Genomic DNA, 23510 nt, shown 5'->3' with positions numbered 1-23510 from the left:
AATAGTCGTTCAAGGTCCTGACGAGTCTGTAGGAGGACCCTAATGTATAGCGGCTAGAGACAGAAGCGTGAGAACTGTAGCAACACTATGACGAAGTAAAAGGTACAATGCACACCTGTTGTGGGGAAAAGTGCCCATGCGGGACGACCCTATCCACCTAAGGTGTGATAGTGCCTTAGCAACAAACAGAAACAACTATTCTAGTATTCTTCCTTTATGAATTAAGAATAAAGAGAGATGGGATGGACTAACCGGTGTCTTCCGTTTGTCCTTTGATCCGGTTTCTCTTCTCTTTGAGAGCTCCCAGCTACTTGCCTTCTCGCTCGCCCAGCTTCACCAAGTTCCTGCAAGATCACAAGAGGGGAAAACTACACAAAGACATAGATTCATATTCATAACTAGTTCAAGATTAGAAATAAACTAAACATACTAATGCAATCATGCATCAAAGGCACATCAGCATGTAGGAGAAACTCAAATAGTTTTATTGATGAAATAACAAGGTTCAGGAGGAGATACAACCATGAGAGTTCTACCTCCCAGCAGATGAAATCCCGTCTTCACCTCCCTTCAAAGCATAAAGCACCCAATGATCTCAATCTCAAACCAACAGTAATTCTTTGCAATATCAAAATTCCAGCCTCTGGATCCCATGGATGAGAGATCCATATATAGATGTTTGGAGAGGGGATGAGTCAGCTTGTGATCTGACTAGTGTCCTCTCTCTCTGTCAGTTCTTACTTCCACTTGGAGACTGAGAGCCTCTTACTCATCACTTAGTCGAACTCAGTGAGGCAAGTGTCATGGAGGAAGATTCTGGAAGCTTCCATAGTCTTTACACCTCGCACAAGGGCCCTGCCATTTGTCATTTCCGCTCAGCGCACCCTGGTAGTGCATTTGGGTGCGTTGCAACGCACCTAGCTAGTGTACTGGGGTGCTTTGCAACGCAGGTGGCCAGTGGAGCCACTGAAATGATCCTGATTTGACTTGTTTTTGAGCATTTTCTGGTGGAGAACTTCTGTGAATTGCTGTGGTTTGTTGACCTTGTTCCTCTAGGGGTAGGAACAACATATTTAGGGACTTTGGATCCCATGGTTTATGGACATTTCATGCTCAGAGTTGTAAGGCACAAAAATGTCTATAACAGTTGCCCCCTAAAGTATGAGGTCGTTTATCGGGTGAAATGCTCTATTAGGAGGATCCGAAGTTCTTTCAATGCTGGGAGGATACCTGTAATAAGATACAATACAATACATTATTTTCATACTTTTTCATGATCTAGTTGAGGCGGGCATTCCCATGCTCAGCTTTATAAATTCATTTTCATGTACATATGACAGACAATCGTCTGATAATAGACTGATGATTCTGATAGAGCCATCATCTTTTTGGCAAGATGATTATCTGTGCTGCAAAGTTGTACATTTCCATGTCTTTATTTTCCTGAATATATATCGCAGCCTGGATGGATGAAACTAGATCCGGGGTCTTCAATCTCGTCCGATCTTCACTCTAAGTACAAGTCGATCCATGTGAGAATTGCTTTGAAGTCGAACATGGAAAGACATCGCTTGATTACCAGTCAATGATGTAAACTGTTAACAAGCGCGAGAGGAATCACCGATAATGATGATGACCCTCAAGGTACTGCAGTACAATTCACGTGGTGTGAATAGAGGACTTGGCGTCGAACACCACGCAAAATCTTTCGGTCGAAGGTCATTGATGTATACCTGTCGCCGGAAGTGAGAAACTTGCCATTGAGGCATGCAAGCTTCAAAGTACTGAAGGGGGTGTCCCTAGATCAACTTCTTGGATAATGAGCTGATGTCGACAAGAAGCGATCCGTCAAAGGAGGGCCTTGATGAATCCCACATCAATGACACGGAACGGAGCAAATGATTTTGATGGAGGTGAAAACGATCTGATGATGTATGATTCAGGGTGGCGGTCATGAAAGAGTATAATGTATGGTAGTGGATGGGACACAGGTGACTTCTCTGAACGACTTCTCTTGAACATATGGCGACACTTATGCGATGGATTGGTAGCATTTACCCCAAGTATGGATGGTATGGCGAGACCATGGTGATGTGACCGGTGAATGAAACAACCCAACCCGATTGTGGTACGGAGGAGAAGTGTCATGTTCAAGAGCGACTTGCTACCAATAAGGTTTCTTTGAGTTTCTCCCAATTTTTCCCCAGTCATTGTTGACTAGTACCTCTTTATTTTTGTCAAGCTTGAGGAGGATAACATATGCTTGTTCTATAATTTGCCCCTGGGGCAAACCCATCGCTATGTTTTAACGAGCCTAGCGATAGTGTAACTCGTTCTCGTCTAAAGACAAGTTTGTCGCTATTTAATTCTTTTAACCAGTCTAGCGACAAAGATAACTCGGTCCTTTTCATTTTTAGAGAGTCTGAAAAGGTACGTAAAGTTAACTCCAAAAGTCCTTTTTCGTCATCTAATCCCTTAAGTCCGAAAAAGTATAAAACAATACAAGTGGGATGAATTTTCGATATCTTTAACGAGCCGAACAAAACAAGCGCTCGATCTTTTTGTGCAATAATCCCTCAGGTCCAAAAAGATTAAAATCTAGAGGAGGGATAGCACTTCCGGTCACTTTAACGAGCTGGAAGGCCAAAACTCGACAATCTTTTCATTTTTTATGAGTCAAATGAAAAGGGCTTAAAGGAGACTCGTCTTTTGAGGAACGGGTGATAAAATGGGTAGCAGCTAATTCCAGGGAAGGATTGGAATTTCCAAATCACGGCACTGTCACAAGGATGGCTAGTGAAATCACTCTTCGCAGCTGTTCCTTAAAATGGGTAAACAATCATATGGAGGTGAATGATCGGCCAATGGAAAAGTGGAGGTGATGGGCAAACACGACCAAGGCTTTAATGGCTGATAATGGTGCATTCACGGTGGTTATTTACCGGGGTAGTTCATTTTTTAACGAGCTTAAATGCAGATTGAAACATTTGCTCGATCTTATGTTTATTTTTTAACGAGCATGAACTATGTGCTAAAACTGCTCGGATCTTGCGTTTATTTTTTAACGAGCATGAACTGTGTGCTAAAACTGCTCGAATCTTGCGTTTATTTTTTAACGAGCATGAACTGTGTGCTAAAACTGCTCGATTATCCATTCATATGATAAGAATGTCTCATTGAAGATTCTATTTTTTATGGAGCTTCATCTTACAAAGCTTTGCCCCTGGATCCTTTCTTTATGCAAGCTCGGAAACGACTAATCCTACGAGTTTAAAGGGTTAGCCTACAGGTTTAAAGGGAGGACCTAAAAATTTAAAAAATAAATAGCCGCCCCTTGCTTGCACTCCAAAAGGTTTGCATGCCCCCAGGTATAAAATATGATTTCAAGGTTACCTCTACTTTATCCGCCAAAACATTTGTTCCAGCAGGAAAGGCCTACCTCTTTCAGGTTACCAAAGATTGCTCTATTCGCGGCCACGAATAAAACACTTCCTCGACGATGTTTACCGAGATAAACAAAGGTGAGTGACATCGTCTTGCCAAACACATAACTTTGACAAGAGAATCTTATTCTAGAATAACCCCTCTTCCTAGACGGACGGGGTACAGACTAGTCATATTCTCCCGCGAAAACCTACCCTATACCCTGGAATAAAATAATTGAATGAAATGGTGAATAATGATCTTCAATGTGTAGATTACATGAAAAAATTAGCAGTACCTGATGATGAAAGTGAAAAGAATGATATGAAAGACAAAGATGAATGCATTGAAACCATTTTTCAACAATGGAGTCCATAAGAGATGAGATTATGTTATTCAGAAATATGGTAGAAAGAAAGTCAGGAATGTAAAGCGCAAGAAGAAGAGAAAAGAAGACAATTTAAAGATGTAATGTTGTGGGAGCAATCCATGGTTGAACGAATATTTGCAGATGAAGGTGTAGTAGAGAAGATCAAATTGTGTTTCAACACAAATTCAAGAAAAGTCCAAGAAAAATTACAGCAGCAGCAATAACAAGTAAAGAAATATGGAGCCTACAACAAGAACGCCAACAGAGAATGAAGCAATTTTGAAGATTTACAATTTGGAAGAAGAGAAAGAAAATGAAAAATTGTGAAAGTCTTGAGTCATTGTAAGCCTAGCTGAGACATAGACCAGCAGGCATGTTTGGGTGATGATTGAGTCAATTTCTATTGTGAGGAATAATTGAGTCATGTTTGAGTTATGTTAAGTCATACTGTCATAATTAAGGGGGGTGTTAGAAATTGTAATTACTCCGGCATGCCAGAGTTGGCTAAAATTAGAGTGAGTTAACTGAGCATTGAGTCAAGTCGTGCGATGGATAAAAAGTTCAATGCAATCCATATTTAGAGTGTGAGTTAACTGAGTTAAGTGTGTGTATATGTCAAGTTATTTTAGGCGAGTCGCTAGTCGAAAAAGTTTAAATACCCTTCATAGAATTCATTATAAAAAGTATATATATAATTAAAAGATATTTTATTTTTATTTTAAAAATCCCAAACACCAAGAAAATCACACATTACTGTCAACTGAATAAGTAAGATTGATGAAACCTGCAACATGCATGTATTCGAAATTTAGATGTAGATGGAAACAGAAGTGGCCATGCATTTCATGGAGCCGCGGAAGCGATTCTTTATTTTAGCTTACTAGTAGAGTGCACAACCCATGATAACGGATAGCTTACTCATAACAGCAGGGATACATTGGTAAGATGTCCTTCAAGGAGGAGAAACTTTCAGTGATCTGCTTTGGTCCTTGAATAATGTGATCGTCTGTGGTGCCAGGAGCAAAATTAATAAGAGCATAGGTGTCACCCTTAAATATATAAGCCTCATTTGTTCGAGAAGAAGAAAACGCTGCATCCATTCCATTCTCGAAAATCGTACCTTTAAGACTGTAAAAACGGTCAATAATCTTTTTGGGTCCTTGAATTATGTAATCATCTGTTGTGCCGGGTGCGAAATTGATACGGGCGTATTGATCACCTCTGAATAGATAGGCCTCATTTTCGGAGGAAGAGGTGAAGGCCGCATCAATACCCTTTGCAAAAATAGTATCTTTCAAGGAGTAGAAGCTATCAGTGATGAGCTCGGGTCCTTGAATAATGTAGCCCTCATCAAAGTTGACAAGTGCGCAGATATTACTCCTGAAAATATAGGCCTCATTTTTTCCGGAAGCAGTAAAGGCGGCGTCAATACCACTTGCAAAAATAGTATCTTTTAGGTAGGGAAAGCCATCGCCAATAGTCTGGGGTCCCTTGATAATGTAGTCATTGGTGGTGCCCGGAGCATAGTTGATTAGCAGGTACCGGTCGGTGATGAACAGGTATACCTCTTCTTTGTCGCTGAAGTTAAATGCACTCTCGATGTGGTGTCCCACCTTGCAAATGTCTTCCACACTTTCTCCACTTTCTCTTGGAGGGTGATCTCTAAATTCTTCTCCGGCCCTGGGATAACAAGGATTTCTTATAGGGACACGCCGGTTTGGATTCGGGTAAAAGTTCGCATTATAGTGAATTATATTGTTCACTCGTTCGCGACGCGGGAATCGCTCGCCAGGCCTTACTCCAAATCTATATTCCCGTGCTGTTCGAATATACTGAGGGCTGATGCCACCTGGAAAGGAAATTTCCTGCTGGTTTCGATAGTGATATCGGTATCGCAGGGTTAGCTCCGCGTCGATGCCCCAGGGGCATATATCTCATACTGATAAAGGATGCAAACTCGCCCGACCATTGGTTGCCAACGTGTTGACCTCGTTGTGCTCACAAAAACTGAAGGTTCCGCACGTATTTCGTCTGCCGGCATCCCTCCAAGGTTGACAAAGCGCTCAAGGTTGTAGTAATCTTCCAAATGTTCAGGGTCATTTGGAAGCCGCGGCCGAAATCCTGTCCGAAAAATCACATCATAGGGACGCGAATCCCACCGATACACTGCCTCTATAACATCCTGGTTGTCGTCAGGGTTCCGATATTGAATCCTGGTTGGCGTATTGTACAACTTTACCCCAGTTATTATTGGTGATAGTTGGTTAAGGACATCCAGCGCGGAAGTCGGCTGGGGGATCGCAGCTGCTACTTCGCGAAATGGTGAATCAGGTGGCAACGCCATACTCCACACTAATCCAGCTGAGCAATTGGTCTCGTTCCACTAGCGCAATACCTGTCCACCAAAAACAGGTCTACATAGTCAAAATCCACGGTAAAAGTGAGTATGAGACATCACCAGAGGCCTTTTGCAATACCATACATGATATTCTTGTCAATAGATGGGACAAGAATTGTACACCTTTACATCGTTTGGCTCACTCATTGAACCCCAAATACTATAGCCATGAGTGGCTGAATGGTGGACCTTCCCGCAGATTCCCTCCTCACATGGATGGTGAAATATCACAGGGGAGGAAAGAGGCATTCAGGCGGATTTATCAGGATAGTGCATTGCTTGCTGAGGTGGAGGATGCCTTTGCAGAGTTTTCCACTGGCAGTGGTCGATTTGGAGGTTATGATGTGATTAGAGACAGGGGGCTAAGAAGCCCTATTCTTGGTGGGCAAATCATGGGGCAACAAGCCCTCCTCTTCAGCAGTTAGCCATGAGGCTTCTCTCTCAGGTGACTTCATCCTCTTGTTGCAAGAGGAATTGGAGCACATATGGGAATTTGCATAATGTGAAGAAGAGCAGGCTTGAGCAGTCCAGGGCAGAGAGAATGGTGTATGTGCACACCAACCTTCGTCTTATTTACAGGCAGAGGGAAGAGTGGTTGCTGGGAAAGACAAAGATGTGGGATGTCTTTCCTGATGATATGGGTTTGGACACCACTGTTGAGTTGGCATTGGCCAACATGGATCTCAATGATCCAGTGCTAGAGCCTGTTAGATTTGATGACTTCGAGGGGTCAACCTCCACACCAGCAGATGCAGAGGCAACTATGGATACAGGGGAGGAGGAGGATGCAGAGGAGAGCAGTGGGACCATGATGATGAGGACAATGATGTTGATTCTGATGCTGATTGATGCCTTGAGGCTTGTATACCTGTAGTTGTTTTATATTTTCTATTTCTATTTGCCATTGGCATTGCACCAACACTACATATGTAACACATTTTGATTTGATGACTTAATGGGAAAACTACAGTTGTCAATGTGTTTATCTTAGTATCTTGTAGTTGTAAGTTGTCTTTCAGTTATGAATTATGAATCATGATTTAAATTTTTAATAGATTTATCATTTATGTGACCAGTACCACTGATGTTTATTTGAATTTTGTATGTACTATGCATGCTAATAGCTATAGATGAAGATCTATGTTTGAAATCAATAAATTTGTATTAAATAAAATTTGTGTAAGAAATATCTAATTTTTAATATATATATATATATATATATATATATATATATTAATAAAATAATATATAACGAATATATATATATATTATATATATATATATATAATAACAATAATATATAACGAATCCTACGTGTCCCGAATCCCTGTGTCAGGTGACTTAGATCACCACCCAAAAAATATAATCAGGCACTAGTTTTGGCCGATTAAGGTCTGTTGTTACACAGACCTTAAGTATGTATATGAATGCAAATCCTCTAGTGTTATCCAGTTTTATCAGGAAAAATGTACATCAGGGCTGCTGCCTGGCTTGATATTTCCAGAGTCATTGATGTCAAGTCTTACTACATCCAACAAGTTTTCCATGAATAACTTCTCTAATTTTGATAACACAATAATAATATTGTGATTGTACTCTATTTCTCAACCAATTCTTAATAGAACACTTCTTTGTAACTCTGATAAAACACAAGTTGACAACTATTATGCTCAATAGATATTGCAACAGTGTTATAGAACATACATATATGAGATTCTCTTTTAACTGTGAGTAAAACTGCTGCAAGACGCAAATATCAACCTTACTCATCAATCACATAGGACATTCTCAATGCTGCAACCTAGCAAAATTGCAAACTAGTTGAACTCCAGAATGTGGTCTAGCAGCAAGTTTAAGCGCTTGGAGAAGTGATGACCCAAATTTAAATCTGGGTAGCACATTCTCCGTGTTCGCACTGTCTCAAAGGAATTTCTAAGAATTCTCCAATCTAAAAACAAATAAGTGTGAGAAAAGCTAACAGTGTTATAAAACAGACATAAATGAGATTCCCTTTTAATATAATTAATCTTTCACCAAATTATAACCAATAATAAAAATCTTCAAATAGGAATGATATTTACACTGAGTTTGCATGAAGAAAAATTTATACTTATACATAATCAAATTAATGTAAAAACTAAGTACTGAAATATTGTTAATCAAATTAATGTAAAAAATAAGTATTGAAATATTGCTAATATATAGCCATAAAGAAAAAGAAATGTAAAAAATAAGTATTGAAATATTTCTAATATATAACCATAAAGAAAAAGAAATCCAATAGAATTGATCTTTCATCAAATTATAACTGGGTTTGCATGAAGAAAAATGTATACTTACACATAATCAAATTAATGTCAAAAAAAAATTATTGAAATATTGCTAATATATAACGATAAATAGAAAAAGAAATCCAATAGAATTGATCTTCCATCAAATTATAAGAGTCTGAAGAAAAATTTGTCCTCTAAACTGTTTAGTCCTAATTCTGTTTGTGTGTGAGGATGAACTTCCTATTGTATGAGAGCCTTCAAAATAATTTGTCATTTAAACTGTTTAATCTTATTTCTTTTTATTGGTGCGAGGGATGAACTTCTTATTGTATGGAGGATATATGTTGACGGAAGTAAATTTTCAGCACTCTGAAATAAGTCTTCAGCACTCTGAAAAGCCAAAAAGCATTTAAAAAATTAGACGAGTCAAATTTTAACAGAATTCCAAAATATAGAAAGTATATAGATTTCAAAAGTGTGAGTGACTATTTTACATCCGATCTTGTTTAAACGCTCTTAAAATAAATGGAAATTTAGCTTCCAAATACCTCGAAATCTCTTAAGGCATCCACGAGTCTGATTGTAATGTTGAGAGTTCCTGGATCTTAATTGGAAAAGTAATCAGAATTTTCCTCACTTCAGAGCTGATGATGGACAGCTTAAGGTGTATTTGGTGGTGGATAGGTTGGCCATCCCCTATCGCTTGTTTGTCATTCACTCATGTTGGGGCTACCCTGTAACCGAGCTCCGCCATCGCAGGGGCTAAGCTTCACTTCTCAGTGAATTCCACCCTTGCATCTTTGGTTCAGGTATTCTTCCACGAAGGTACTTTTTCGGGCAACTCGCTATCTTTGCCTACTCTGCACATGTTACACTAACGCTTTCCTCATTGAATTATCGTTACAAATCCATAAACAAGTTCTCTTGGTCTCTTGCTAGGTTCTTTTTCCTCGATTCAGAGCTGATGATGGACAGCTTAAGGTGTATTTGGTGGTTAAGCACGCCTGACTCTTCCTTCTGAATATCTGGGGCTGAAGCTCTTCAACTGGTGAAAGAACCACGACGCCAGGAAAGCAAGCAAGGGAAAGCAGCAAGCAGAAGCAGCGAGTAGTTGGAAGAGGTTAGGATTATTCCATTTTGTTTGGCATTGTTTTGTTTGTTCTATAATTGAATCCATCTCCTTCATTGCAATAGTGAAAGAAAGTGAAAAAGGTGTGAGTGACTATTTTACATCCGATCTTGTTTAAACGCTCTTAAAATAAATGGAAATTTAGCTTGGAAATTTAGCTTCCAAATGGTGAGCGTTAACACCCTTATTTCCCGTTCCCATTCGTAGAAGAATGTTACAGCAAGAAATTCATTCACCTACCTAAGTTCGAAGTTGAAATAGTCGTAGTAGTATAAGATTTGAAGTGAGTTATTCTCCAGCCTTAGAAGCAGTTGAAGTATCGGATTATACATCCTACTAAGTTTGAAGTTGAAGTATCGGATTATCACATTCAAAGCAAATGTGTTTAAAAATGCCCATATAACTGTAAGCCCCATGTACATGGCTAGAAAGACCCCACGTGGAGCCAGATACCCTCCACCTTTACTTGTCCCAGTGCTCAGCAAGATAATACTCTGCATGGTTTGTGATCCAGCATAAGCCTGACAAACAAGTCAAAAACCGTTCAGTACCACGACATTTAATCTTTGTTGCTACAGTTCATATAGGTTCCTACTCCACATAATTTAATCTAGTCTCTTATGTTCCTTAAACAGTTATCTAATTCAATAGATTTCTTTGATTAGTAATGACATTTTTATAAATTACACAGACATTATCCCTTGCAAAAACAGTACAGCGGTTTGAGATGAAATCATTGTGACTCTGGTGCTATTGTTCATGTCTGCGTAAAGTCTATTGTAAGAGTTTCATGGTTTAAGATGGTTTAAATGGAATTATGTCCATATTTGAGGGTTTCTAAGTACCTCACCAAGATGATTTTGATGATTTCTAAAATGGTCCAGGAGTTTAAAGGCCTCTGAAATTGTTGCACAATGACCTCCTAAGTCCTAATGATTTGGAGGGAAAATGAATTTGAGAGACAGGTTTGTTGGAATTTTTCAGATACTGGAGGACAAGTCAGTAATGAACCAGCTATTGAGTTTTTGGCAAATCCAATGGGATTTAGAACAATTAGAGTCTCGGGCTGCCTTTTCTGGGCCTGGCTAATCAATTTTGTTAAAACGATCTTCCAATTTTCACATGTAAATACTGGTAACAATATATCTGGTTCTGCAAGATTATATGGTGAGGTCATTGGCATATCAGCTTTAGCCTTTATCCTATGTCATGAGCATTATTATAATCCACTTGCAGTCAACCGGCTAATTTAGTTGGTCTGCATGTACATAATTTTTTCTGACAAACAATAGCTGCAATTGAAGATGTAACTTTGGGAAAATACTTGTAGGTTCTAATGTGCCTGGAATGCCAGAAGATAAAATCAAAGCTGATGGCATTATATTAACAAAAGCGGGATTGATAAAATACAGGGGAATACATATAATTTATAAACCGCTCGACAAATTGATGAAAATTTAAGCTGCACTCTATAGAAAAAATTACGACATGGAATTAATTTTATCCAGTTGCTGTCGACCGGCTAACTTAGTAAGTCTACATGTACATAATTTTTTCTGACAATCAATCGCTGCAATTGAAGATGTAACTTTGGGAATATACTTGTATGTTTTAATGTGCCTGGAATGCCAGAAGATAAAATCAAAGTTGTTGGCATTATATTAACAATGGTGGGATTGATAAAATACAGGGGGGTACATATAAACCGCTTGACAAATTGACGAAAAAATAAACTGCACTCTATAGAAAAAATTGAACTGAAATTATTTTCAGAGATGATTTTCCATCATCAGGATCCGGCTTCTTTTATTGTGGGAGGGTAGAAATAATTCTTATATATATAGAAATATTTACATCAGCTGAAAAAAGAAAAGTGAAATGACGGAAGGGATATAATAAATAAACTGGGTCTACTGGGTCTATGGGAATAGGGAAAAAACCATCACTTGTCTATCAGCATAGGGTTAGAGATAATATGGGATGATGGGGGACTGGGCCTATTAGGGCAGGTCCGGCAAGCAAGCTCGTATCCTCTCTTCAAGAAGGAATGCTGGGTGGAAAAGAAATCTGATTGGAGCAAGAAGTGGAGGATCTTGGCATCATGTTAGGTGCTAATCATATAGGGCTGCTGGTTGGCTGGTTTTCCAAGGAGGAGAAAAAAATTCTCTTGTGGGTTACCCACTTTTTGGTGTGTAAGATTGAGAAAATTAGAGGTCCATTCGATCTACGTTGACATCATATCTATTCCCTATGATTACAATGTTGTAGGCTCCTTCATATTCAAGAGTATTTGGCCACCTCGGATGAGGGTGGCAAGTCTGATACATTGGCAAATGCCAGGCAGTAGAGCTGGGTGGGAGTTGGCCTAGAGCTAGTTTCCATTCTAGGAAAGATTGGTGTATAGTGGCTCATGCGTTTGCATTATCTTTTGTGGACTGGACCACTTTTTTGGAGATAATTGGGCTCATATTGTAGGAAGATATCTTCAGGATGATAGGTACGTATGCAATTGCTGCAATTGATAGGTACGTATTGTTTTTCAATGGAAACTTTGCTGCAAGTATGTATTTGATAATGAGGTCGGTTCTTTGGTTGCTTTTTGTCATTTATGTAGAGATGAGGTACGTATGCAATTGCTGGAAAAACAATCATTATTGATTAAGGATGCCAAACTGTTAGACCAGGCCTCTTATTCTAATTTTATAGCTGTCTTAGTTGCTTTGAGGAAGAGGATATAAATCACATTTTATACCGTTAAGCACGCCTGACTCTTCCTTCTGAATAGCTGGGGCTGAAGCTCTTCAACTGGTGAAACAACTAGCTTTGGATTAGGCCCGTACGAAAAAGACGTCCACGAATTCCCTCACCATATGAATGGTGAGCGTTAACACCCTTATTTCCCGTTCCCATTCGTAGAAGAATGTTACAGCAAGAAATTCATTCACCTACCTAAGTTCGAAGTTGAAATAGTCGTAGTAGTATAAGATTTGAAGTGAGTTATTCTCCAGCCTTAGAAGCAGTTGAAGTATCGGATTATACATCCTACTAAGTTTGAAGTTGAAGTATCGGATTATCACATTCAAAGCAAATGTGTTTAAAAATGCCCATATAACTGTAAGCCCCATGTACATGGCTAGAAAGACCCCACGTGGAGCCAGATACCCTCCACCTTTACTTGTCCCAGTGCTCAGCGAGATAATACTCTGCATGGTTTGTGATCCAGCATAATCCTGACAAACAAGTCAAAAACCGTTCAGTACCACGACATTTAATCTCTGTTGCTACAGTTCATATAGGTTCCTACTCCACATAATTTAATCTAGTCTCTTATGTTCCTTAAACAGTTATCTAATTCAATAGATTTCTTTGATTAGTAATGACATTTTTATAAATTACACAGACATTATCCCTTGCAAAAACAGTACAGTGGTTTGAGATGAAATCATTGTGACTCTGGTGCTGTTGTTCATGTCTGCGTAAAGTCTATTATAAGAGTTTCATGGTTTAAGATGGTTTAAATGGAATTCTGTCCATATTTGAGGGTTTCTAAGTACCTCACCAAGATGATTTTGATGATTTCTAAAATGGTCCAGGAGTTTAAAGGCCTCTGAAATTGTTGCACAATGACCTCCTGAGTCCTAATGATTTGGAGGGAAAATGAATTTGAGAGACAGGTTTGTTGGAATTTTTCAGATACTGGAGGACAAGTCTGTAATGCACCAGCTATTCAGTTTTTGGCAAATCCAATGGGATTTAGAACAATTAGAGTCTCGGGCTGCCTTTTCTGGGCCTGGCTAATCAATTTTGTTAAAACGATCTTCCAATTTTCACATGTAAATAATGGTAACAATATATCTGATTCTGCAAGATTATATGGTGAGGTCATCATATAATCTTGCAGAACCAGATATATTGTTACCAGTGTTTACATGTGAAAATCGGAAGATCGTTTTAACAAAATTGATTAGCCAGGCCCAGAAAACGCAGCCCGAGACTCTAATTGTTCTAAATCCCATTGGATTTGCCAAAAACTGAATAGCTGGTGCATTACTGACTTGTCCTCCAGTATCTGAAAAATTCCAACAAACCTGTCTCTCAAATTCATTTTCCCTCCAAATCATTAGGACTCAGGAGGTCATTGTGCAACAATTTCAGAGGCCTTTAAACTCCTGGACCATTTTAGAAATCATCAAAATCATCTTGGTGAGGTACTTAGAAACCCTCAAATATGGACAGAATTCCATTTAAACCATCTTAAACCATGAAACTCTTATAATAGACTTTACGCAGACATGAACAACAGCACCAGAGTCACAATGATTTCATCTCAAACCGCTGTACTGTTTTTGCAAGGGATAATGTCTGTGTAATTTATAAAAATGTCATTACTAATCAAAGAAATCTATTGAATTAGATAACTATTTAAGGAACATAAGAGACTAGATTAAATTATGTGGAGTAGGAACCTATATGAACTGTAGCAACAGAGATTAAATGTCGTGGTACTGAACGGTTTTTGACTTGTTTGTCAGGCTTATGCTGGATCACAAACCATGCAGAGTATTATCTTGCTGAGCACTGGGACAAGTAAAGGTGGAGGGTATCTGGCTCCACGTGGGGTCTTTCTAGCCATGTACATGGGGCTTACAGTTATATGGGCATTTTTAAACACATTTGCTTTGAATGTGATAATCCGATACTTCAACTTCAAACTTAGTAGGATGTATAATCCGATACTTCAACTGCTTCTAAGGCTGGAGAATAACTCACTTCAAATCTTATACTACTACGACTATTTCAACTTCGAACTTAGGTAGGTGAATGAATTTCTTGCTGTAACATTCTTCTACGAATGGGAACGGGAAATAAGGGTGTTAACGCTCACCATTCATATGGTGAGGGAATTCGTGGACGTCTTTTTCGTACGGGCCTAATCCAAAGCCAGTTGTTTCACCAGTTGAAGAGCTTCAGCCCCAGCTATTCAGAAGGAAGAGTCAGGCGTGCTTAACGGTATAAAATGTGATTTATATCCTCTTTCTCAAAGCAACTAAGACAGCTATAAAATCAGAATAAGAGGCCTAGTCTAACAGTTTGGCATCCTTAATCAATAATGATTGTTTTTCCAGCAATTGCATACGTACCTCATCTCTACATAAATGACAAAAAGCAACCAAAGAACCGACCTCATTATCAAATACATACTTGCAGCAAAGTTTCCATTGAAAAACAATACGTACCTATCAATTGCAGCAATTGCATACGTACCTATCATCCTGAAGATATCTTCCTACAATATGAGCCCAATTATCTCCAAAAAAGTGGTCCAGTCCACAAAAGATAATGCAAACGCATGAGCCACTATACACCAATCTTTCCTAGAATGGAAACTAGCTCTAGGCCAACTCCCACCCAGCTCTACTGCCTGACATTTGCCAATGAATCAGACCTGCCACCCTCATCCGAGGTGGCCAAATACTCTTGAATATGAAGGAGCCTACAACATTGTAATCATAGGGAATAGATATGATGTCAACGTAGATCGAATGGACCTCTAATTTTCTCAATCTTACACACCAAAAAGTGGGTAACCCACAAGAGAATTTTTTTCTCCTCCTTGGAAAACCAGCCAACCAGCAGCCCTATATGATTAGCACCTAACATGATGCCAAGATCCTCCACTTCTTGCTCCAATCAGATTTCTTTTCCACCCAGCATTCCTTCTTGAAGAGAGGATACGAGCTTGCTTGCCGGACCTACCCTAATAGGCCCAGTCCCCCATCATCCCATATTATCTCTAACCCTATGCTGATAGACAAGTGATGGTTTTTTCCCTATTCCCATAGACCCAGTAGACCCAGTTTATTTATTATATCCCTTCCGTCATTTCACTTTTCTTTTTTCAGCTGATGTAAATATTTCTATATATATATGAATTATTTCTACCCTCCCACAATAAAAGAAGTCGGATCCCGATGATGGAAAATCATCTCTGAAAATAATTTCAGTTCAATTTTTTCTATAGAGTGCAGTTTATTTTTTCGTCAATTTGTCAAGCGGTTTATATGTACCCCCCTGTATTTTATCAATCCCACCATTGTTAATATAATGCCAACAGCTTTGATTTTATCTTCTGGCATTCCAGGCACATTACAACATACAAGTATATTCCCAAAGTTACATCTTCAATTGCAGCTATTGTTTGTCAGAAAAAATTATGTACATGCAGACCAACTAAATTAGCCGGTTGACTGCAAGTGGATTATAATAATGCTCATGACATAGAATAAACGCTAAAGCTGATATTTTCATCAATTTGTCGAGGGGTTTATAAATTATATGTATTCCCCTGTATTTTATCAATCCCGCTTTTGTTAATATAATGCCATCAGCTTTGATTTTATCTTCTGGCATTCCAGGCACATTAGAACCTACAAGTATTTTCCCAAAGTTACATCTTCAATTGCAGCTATTGTTTGTCAGAAAAAATTATGTACATGCAGACCGACTAAATTAGCCGGTTGACTGCAAGTGGATTATAATAATGCTCATGACATAGAATAAAGGCTAAAGCTGATATGCCAATGACCTTACCATATAATCTTGCAGAACCAGATATATTGTTACCAGTATTTACATGTGAAAATTGGAAGATCGTTTTAACAAAATTGATTAGCCAGGCCCAGAAAAGGCAGCCCGAGACTCTAATTGTTCTAAATCCCATTGGATTTGCCAAAAACTGAATAGCTGGTTCATTACTGACTTGTCCTCCAGTATCTGAAAAATTCCAACAAACCTGTCTCTCAAATTCATTTTCCCTCCAAATCATTAGGACTCAGGAGGTCATTGTGCAACAATTTCAGAGGCCTTTAAACTCCTGGACCATTTTAGAAATCATCAAAATCATCTTGGTGAGGTACTTAGAAACCCTCAAATATGGACAGAATTCCATTTAAACCATCTTAAACCATGAAACTCTTATAATAGACTTTACGCAGACATGAACAACAGCACCAGAGTCACAATGATTTCATCTCAAACCGCTGTACTGTTTTTGCAAGGGATAATGTCTGTGTAATTTATAAAAATGTCATTACTAATCAAAGAAATCTATTGAATTAGATAACTGTTTAAGGAACATAAGAGACTAGATTAAATTATGTGGAGTAGGAACCTATATGAACTGTAGCAACAGAGATTAAATGTCGTGGTACTGAATGGTTTTTGACTTGTTTGTCAGGCTTTAGTATGTGGTTGCGACCTGATTCACATTTTCGCCGAGTAGCAGCTGCGATCCGCCAGCCGGCTACCGCGCTGTATGTCCTTAACACCCTATCACCAATAATAACTGGTGTAGAGTTGTACAATACACCAACCAGGATTCAATATCGGAAGCCTGACGACAACCAGGATATGATAGAGCCAGTGTATCGGTGGGATTCGCGTCCCTATAATGAGATTTTTCTGACAGGATTTCTGCCGCGGCTTCCAAATGACCCTGAACATTTGGAATATTACTACAATCTTGAGCGCTTTGTGAACCAAGGAGGGATGCCGGCAGACGGAATAGGTGCGGAAACTTCAGTTTTTGTGAGCACAACGAGGTCAACAAGTTGGCGACCTATGGTCAGGCGAGATTGCATACTTTATCGGTATGATATACATGCCCCTGGGGGCATCGACGCGCAGCTAACCCTGGGATGCCGATATCACTATCCAAACCAGAAGGAAATTTCCTTTCCAGGTGGCATCAGCGCTCAGTATATTCGTACAGCACGGGAATATCGATTTGGAGTAACGCCTGGCCAGCGATTCCCGCGTCGCGAAAGAGTGACCAAGATAGCTTACCGTAATACGAACTTTGAACTGCATCCAAACCCGCTTTTCGTTATAGGAAATGATGGGGGCCGAGAAGAATATATAGAATACCCTCCAAGATAAAGTGGAGAAAGGAGAGTGCATTTAACTTCAGCCAGGCTTTAAAATTGACGCCGGTATACCTGTTTTTCCTTATTTTAGCCGTAAAATACAGTTCGTTTTAAAATAAACACGTCACAATGAACTTGCAGATAATTTATTTTATATATTAAATTATCTGCAACTTTTACTCTCATTTGTTTGTGGGTCGTTTTTCTGGATGGGAAATATGAGTTTTCCAAAAAAAATACTTTCAATCGGTTTTTGATTGTGGAATCATCGGTATTATGTCTGGAATTTTCAGCAAATGCGCCAACAGGCTCATGAAAGTGAAGATTCTCCTGCCATACCTATAACAGTGAGGCAGTTAGAAGCTATTATTCGATTAAGCGAGTCCATTGCAAAGATGCAATTGTGAGTAGTCCCAGCATTATTTTGTAATTTTTCAATGTATGCATTATTGTTAATCAAAGTCAATCGATTTCCTTAGTCAGATTGCATCTGAAAAATTGAAAATATTGTTTTTAATGCAGGTCAACTGTAGCAACAGAGGAACATGTCACAGAAGCTTTGAGGCTTTTCAATGTTTCTACTATGGATGCTGCACGCTCTGGCATTGCTGAACAAATAAGTTTGACACCAGAAATGAGAAGTGAAATTCAAGGACGCGTCTCATCTAATCTAGCAAGTAAGAACAGCTATATTTGTGGATTCTTTCTTCAAACCAAAAGCCTGCTATGCTTGCGAACTATGTCATGGTCTTTGATTTGCAACAATAAAGAAAATTGATGGTTGCTCATGCTAGTGCCACATGCTTGTAACAGCAAGTTGAGACACAGATAAAGAGACGGATGGGAATCGGCATCAACGTATCTGAGAGGCGTCTGATTGATGATATGGTCAGAATGGGGTTGAATGAATCAACTGTAAGAATTACAACACTCATTATATTGCTGAGTTTCGGCAGTGACTATTTTATTATTATAATTTTCCAATGTCAGTACATGTTACTTCTATAATTAGTTTTGTTAGCTAGCTCAATATTGGAGTTATATTGCTTACCCGTAGATCATTTTATGGGTAGTTTGCGCAACAGGCAATGTATATCACGGGGAGAAATGGCTTTCGTCACCTATAGAACCTTGCTAATGATGTTGTTTACAGCCTCTCTTAAGTAATGATATGATAGGTTGTTTACAGCTTCTCTGAAGTAATGATATCATAGCCATGGTTTTCACCAAGTGGGCTGATTTGTTCATTTCAGGTTCGAAGAGCTCTCCTTATCATGCATCAAAGGGATGAAGTGGAATACAAGAGAGAAAGGCGTGTCATAGTTCGCAAAGTGTAAAGTTAAAGATGAGTGATCTGATACTGTTAGGACCCTAACAGAGGGCCGCGGCTAGGCAGTGCCAGTTTTGTGTAAAGTTTATTTTCTTCAACAGGAATCCTTCCAAAAGGCTTTTCTATAATGGTCTCGACACAAGAGGCAGTTTTATTATGATAAATATCGTGGTAAAGTCATGCTTACGAGGTCCCTCCTCCCAAATCAAGTCATGCTTACGAGGTCCCTCCTCCCAAACCAAGTCATGCTTACGAGGTCCCTCCTCCGACTCTTACAAGGGTTCCCTACATTCCAGCTCCCACAGGAAAACCCCACCCCTCTTCTCCTCCACCAGTCCACAAACTCCCCACACCTCCCAAATATGTTTACCCTGCTCCTCCTCCTCGCTATTAGACTCTGCAACTAGTCAAACAAGTATGCATTTTCACATAAGTTTTCTCTGCTACTTTCTTTCCACTGTTACATGCATTTCAATTTCTTATGGTTTGTTTTATAGGATGGATCTCAGTTCACCATTTTCTGATCACCATTTTCTGATGTTGCTCTCAGTGAATCACACAGATAGGTAGAGTATGAGAGTTTAGTTTCGAAAATCTGGTTTAATAATTAAGTGGAGAGGTTTGGTCTTCAAGATTTCTATGGTTCAATTCTGAACAAAACTATGTACTACAGATATTCCAAGTGCTACCTCTTCAACTGAGCTGGAAAAAAATTAGAATATGACAGCAACTCTTACAAGAGACTGCGAAGTGTCAATCACACATGAGTTAAGATTAGTATCTTTGTTCTTAAGCAAGTTTGAGTCTATGTAATCACTTAGCTTTAAGTATTTGAATCAATGCAATTTACTGAGCAACAGTTCATATCAGAATTTGTGTTATTATTGTGCAGTTTCCTCCTCTGTCCATCTATTGGATTTTGTCATTACCAAAAAGTTGAATATAAATATGTGAGCTACCAACACTCTTGTTTGAAAAGCTGAAAGCTGCGTACAAGTATATGTTTCCAATCCATTTTGAGTTTCTTATATTCTTCTGCATAGGAAGAAGAGACAATGTGTCAGCTGTTGGTTCTATGCCATTGCATCTGCTAGGTACTGGATACCTATTGCTGTTATTATTAGAGCACATATAAATGTAATGCACTATGATGAAAGTACTCTGTTAAGTTAATTAACCATTTTCACTGTAGCCCACCTGTTTGATTTACAGCAGCATCGTTTAGCAATGGTATTTTGATGTACAAGACTGTTATCTGTAGTTTAAGGAAGAAGGACCAATGGTACTTTGATGTACAAGACCGTTTTCTGTAGTTTAAGCCTTAAGGAAGAAGGACGAATTGAAGACCGAGGATAGTAATAACCAGACTAGAAACTTGGGAGGAAATGCCTGAGAAGGGTAGTCTTCTAGAACAAGACAAAAACTTTGTCTAAATGAATAAGTTCCCACCAATGACATTTTATTAAGATAAGCGACACTGTAGACTGTGCTGTCTCACGGTGCCAGGTAAATACGAATAATGCAATATTGCCGTAGAACTCAAGATAGTGGTATGGAGCTCATGAACCGTAACCCCAACTCTCATGGTTGCAATAGAACCGACAACCTGATTAAGAGACGTGTTTCTTATACCATCCTTATATGAATCTGCATTATTGAAGTGAAGTTAAACAGCCTTAGGAATCTGCATTATTGAAGTAAATAGCTTGAATAAATAGGAACAATTTTTTGTACCATACTTGTCCTCATTCCTGCTCTTTGTATAGCTCTGTGAGAGAAAAAGAATCCCAACTTCGCATGATCACAGTAAAGCCCACAACCTGAATAAAAGACCTGTTTCTTGTACCGTTCTTTCATAAATCTGCATTATTGCAATAAAGCCCACAACTTGAAAAAAGTGCATATTTCTTGTACCATCCGTGCTCTCATTCCTTTTTATTTTATTCTTGGATCTGTAGGTAAAAAGGAACCCCAACTCCACATTACTGCAGTAAAGCCCACAACTTAATAAAATACCTGCTTCTTGTACCATTCGTCCTTAATTCTCTCTTGTTTTTTGATGCATGGTGAGTTGTAAACCTCAACTCTGCATTATTGCAGTAAAGCCCACAGCCTGAATAACTTAATAAGACACCTGTTTCTTGTACCATTTATGTCTTCATTTCTCTCATTTTTAGATTTATGAAACCCAACTCCACATGATCTCGGTAGGGTTCACAAACTGAATAAGGGACTGTTTCTTACACCACCATTGTCACTTAACATGTGGTCATGGTCATCAAACTCAACTAAATAATACACAAGATCAAGGCTTTATGCCTCCAGGGTTTGAATGTGGGTCATTATTGAGGCTACGAGGGTTGCTTCTTATTGGTTCAGTTCTTGAGATGCACTGACCCACCTTGTAGTGTAAGGGTTGCCCTTTTGCATTTTACATATTTGCACTAAACGTGAATAGTTTGAATGTATCTATTTATTTTTCGACTTTGAGTATCCAATCAGATAATGATATCAATACTTGAAAATTGTGGAAGACTAGCTTCTGCGTTTGGTCTGTTTATTGTGTGTCCTTTGACTGTATTTGGAATTTGTGAATGAATATATTGTGCATTGGCTCCAACGAGTAGAGCTTTGACGAAATAATGTCACTGATGTTCATTAATTTCAGTTTGTATATTCAAATTTCAGACAACTTACATGCCACATAGTTTCAAATTCAAGATTTTCCTTCTTTCGAATCTCGTTTCATTGAAGATGTTTGTTTGTTATTTTATATTATATTGAACAAAAATAAATGCTAATTTTTTTTAATGGTTAAAAAATCAAGGCGAGTATGTATTTATATTAATTTATTTTCACGACCTTTTTTGGTATTTTTTCTGAATAGCAAGTGGTTTTTTTTTCCTTTATCAATCTATGCACAGATTTCTCCCACCTGGAACAGTGTACACAGTTATCCCACCCTAAACTGCAATAACATATGTGTGCAGCTATTTACAAATTAGCAATGGAATTAAGAATTCTGGCAAATTCATGGAATTTGATTTAGAAATGTAAAAATTTATTAGAAATATTTAAAAATGGTATTAGAGAGTTGATTTTATCTACTATTACACAAATCTGCACCCTCTAGCACAAAATCCTTACAAGGTACTGAGCTTAAGTGTAACATGGAAGAGTTGTCATTATCACCTAGAGATATACTTCCTTTCTGTTAAGTTTAGCCGAACTGAACTTCTATACGTATGCAAAGTGTGAAATGTATATGGTTTATAACATATCATCCGTGAACAAAAGATTTATCAGGCCAGAAACTGGTTTTGGTGTGCAAGTCCCTGGCTAATGTCATAGTATCCTTCCTCATTTTGTTACTAACATTGTAAACGGTTTCAGTGCCATGCCACATGGGCGATCCTTGGTTTGTGGCTGTTTTCTATGTGATATTTCAGGTGATCTTACTAGAGTGGCATAACTGGATGTCTCTATTTTGGGATTATTGTGTGTATCTTAACATTGCTGTTGGGATTATTTCTCTGAAGAATTTCCAACTTCAAAAGAAGTCAAAATGGCACAAGTATTTTTTGTTTTGGGAATTCTCTAATATTTGTACCTCACTCTGCTGCAGTGGGATTATATTAGAATATCTGAAAACAAATATCTAAACATTTTAATACTCACAATAAATTCCATTGTAGACCTTGATGTTCTCCCTGTGTTTTATACATTATCCTATGTTAAAATGTCTATTAAGTGTCTAATAGAGATGCGAGGAAGGAATTGCCTAGAGAAGTTGCAAGTGGGTTAATGTAATGGTTAGAAATTCACAAATTGCCTGTGGAGCTCCCAAGTCACCATGACATCATGGTTGCTAAAGGAGCACATAGTTACATTTAAGCATTTTTCTTTACTGACTCAGACTCAAAATCAGACATATTAGAGCACGGTTCTTACAATTCCTCTATTAATTATAGCAACCATCGCTTTGGCAGTGCACTGCCTGCCCCTCCTCCTGCTTATCAGTCTTCTTTTATACATTAGGTAGGTACGGTGCTTATCTTACCGTGGTCAAGCAAGTTGTGAAATGTATATGATTTATAACATATCATCCATGAACAAAAGATTTATTGGGCCAGAAACTGGTTTTGGGTTTTGGTGTGCAAGTCCCTGGCTAATGTCATAGTCTCAATAGTCACTGTTAGACACGTCAGCATTCACACTAGCTTTGACACCTTCAAACCTTACTATACTTCAATTCGTTCTATTATTATAATAAAGTATTATTGTTTGTACTATTCAATTTTTTCTGGTAAAAATAGTACTGGACTACATTCCATACATTGCAATTTCATACTGACCTAACTCAACATAAATCTCAGGGCCATATATGCACTTCACGTGTATTGCTTGTACTACCAGATTTCGGTTCCTTTATCCTTCTCTATCAATCTCATTTCAATAAATTATAAATTACAGACATTCATTGACGCAGTTTCAGAAAGGGTTTCCCCTGCATATTGGGCTCACATGAATAAATGAGACAGAGCAGGCTCGACTGGGGTGACCTTGCAACACATTCACAGGACTAATGGAGAGATCAAGAGTTTAGAGTAATGTGGATGTGTTCCCAGGTCGCCCCAATCGAAACCTCCTCTGCTACTGCTG

At 38.5% G+C, this 23510-nt stretch overlaps 1 protein-coding gene and 1 long non-coding RNA gene across 2 annotated transcripts; one reads left to right on the top strand and one right to left on the bottom strand.

The window, feature by feature from the left end:
• Positions 1-4707: 4707 nt before the first annotated feature.
• On the bottom strand, positions 4708-6137 carry LOC149169068 (albumin-2-like). Its single transcript, XM_089425063.1, has 2 exons — positions 5774-6137; positions 4708-5642 (listed from the first exon to the last, which is right to left on the bottom strand). The coding sequence occupies exons 1-2, from the start codon at positions 6135-6137 to the stop codon at positions 4708-4710; spliced, it is 1299 nt and encodes a 432-aa protein (XP_089281189.1).
• Positions 6138-18311: 12174 nt separating this feature from the next.
• LOC149169067 (uncharacterized) lies at positions 18312-19605 on the top strand. The gene is made up of 3 exons (XR_016259364.1): positions 18312-18433; positions 18772-19038; positions 19072-19605. It is a non-coding gene; the product is annotated as an uncharacterized LOC149169067 (long non-coding RNA).
• Positions 19606-23510: the final 3905 nt, after the last annotated feature.

This window comes from Pinus tabuliformis, chromosome 4_2 (assembly GCF_031772625.1).
Source record: "Pinus tabuliformis cultivar Carrire ecotype Pingquan chromosome 4_2, CPIR1, whole genome shotgun sequence".
Classification (NCBI taxonomy): domain Eukaryota; kingdom Viridiplantae; phylum Streptophyta; class Pinopsida; order Pinales; family Pinaceae; genus Pinus; species Pinus tabuliformis.
The sequence above is the reverse complement of the archived record's forward strand: the minus strand, read 5'-3'. Positions and strand labels throughout refer to the sequence as shown.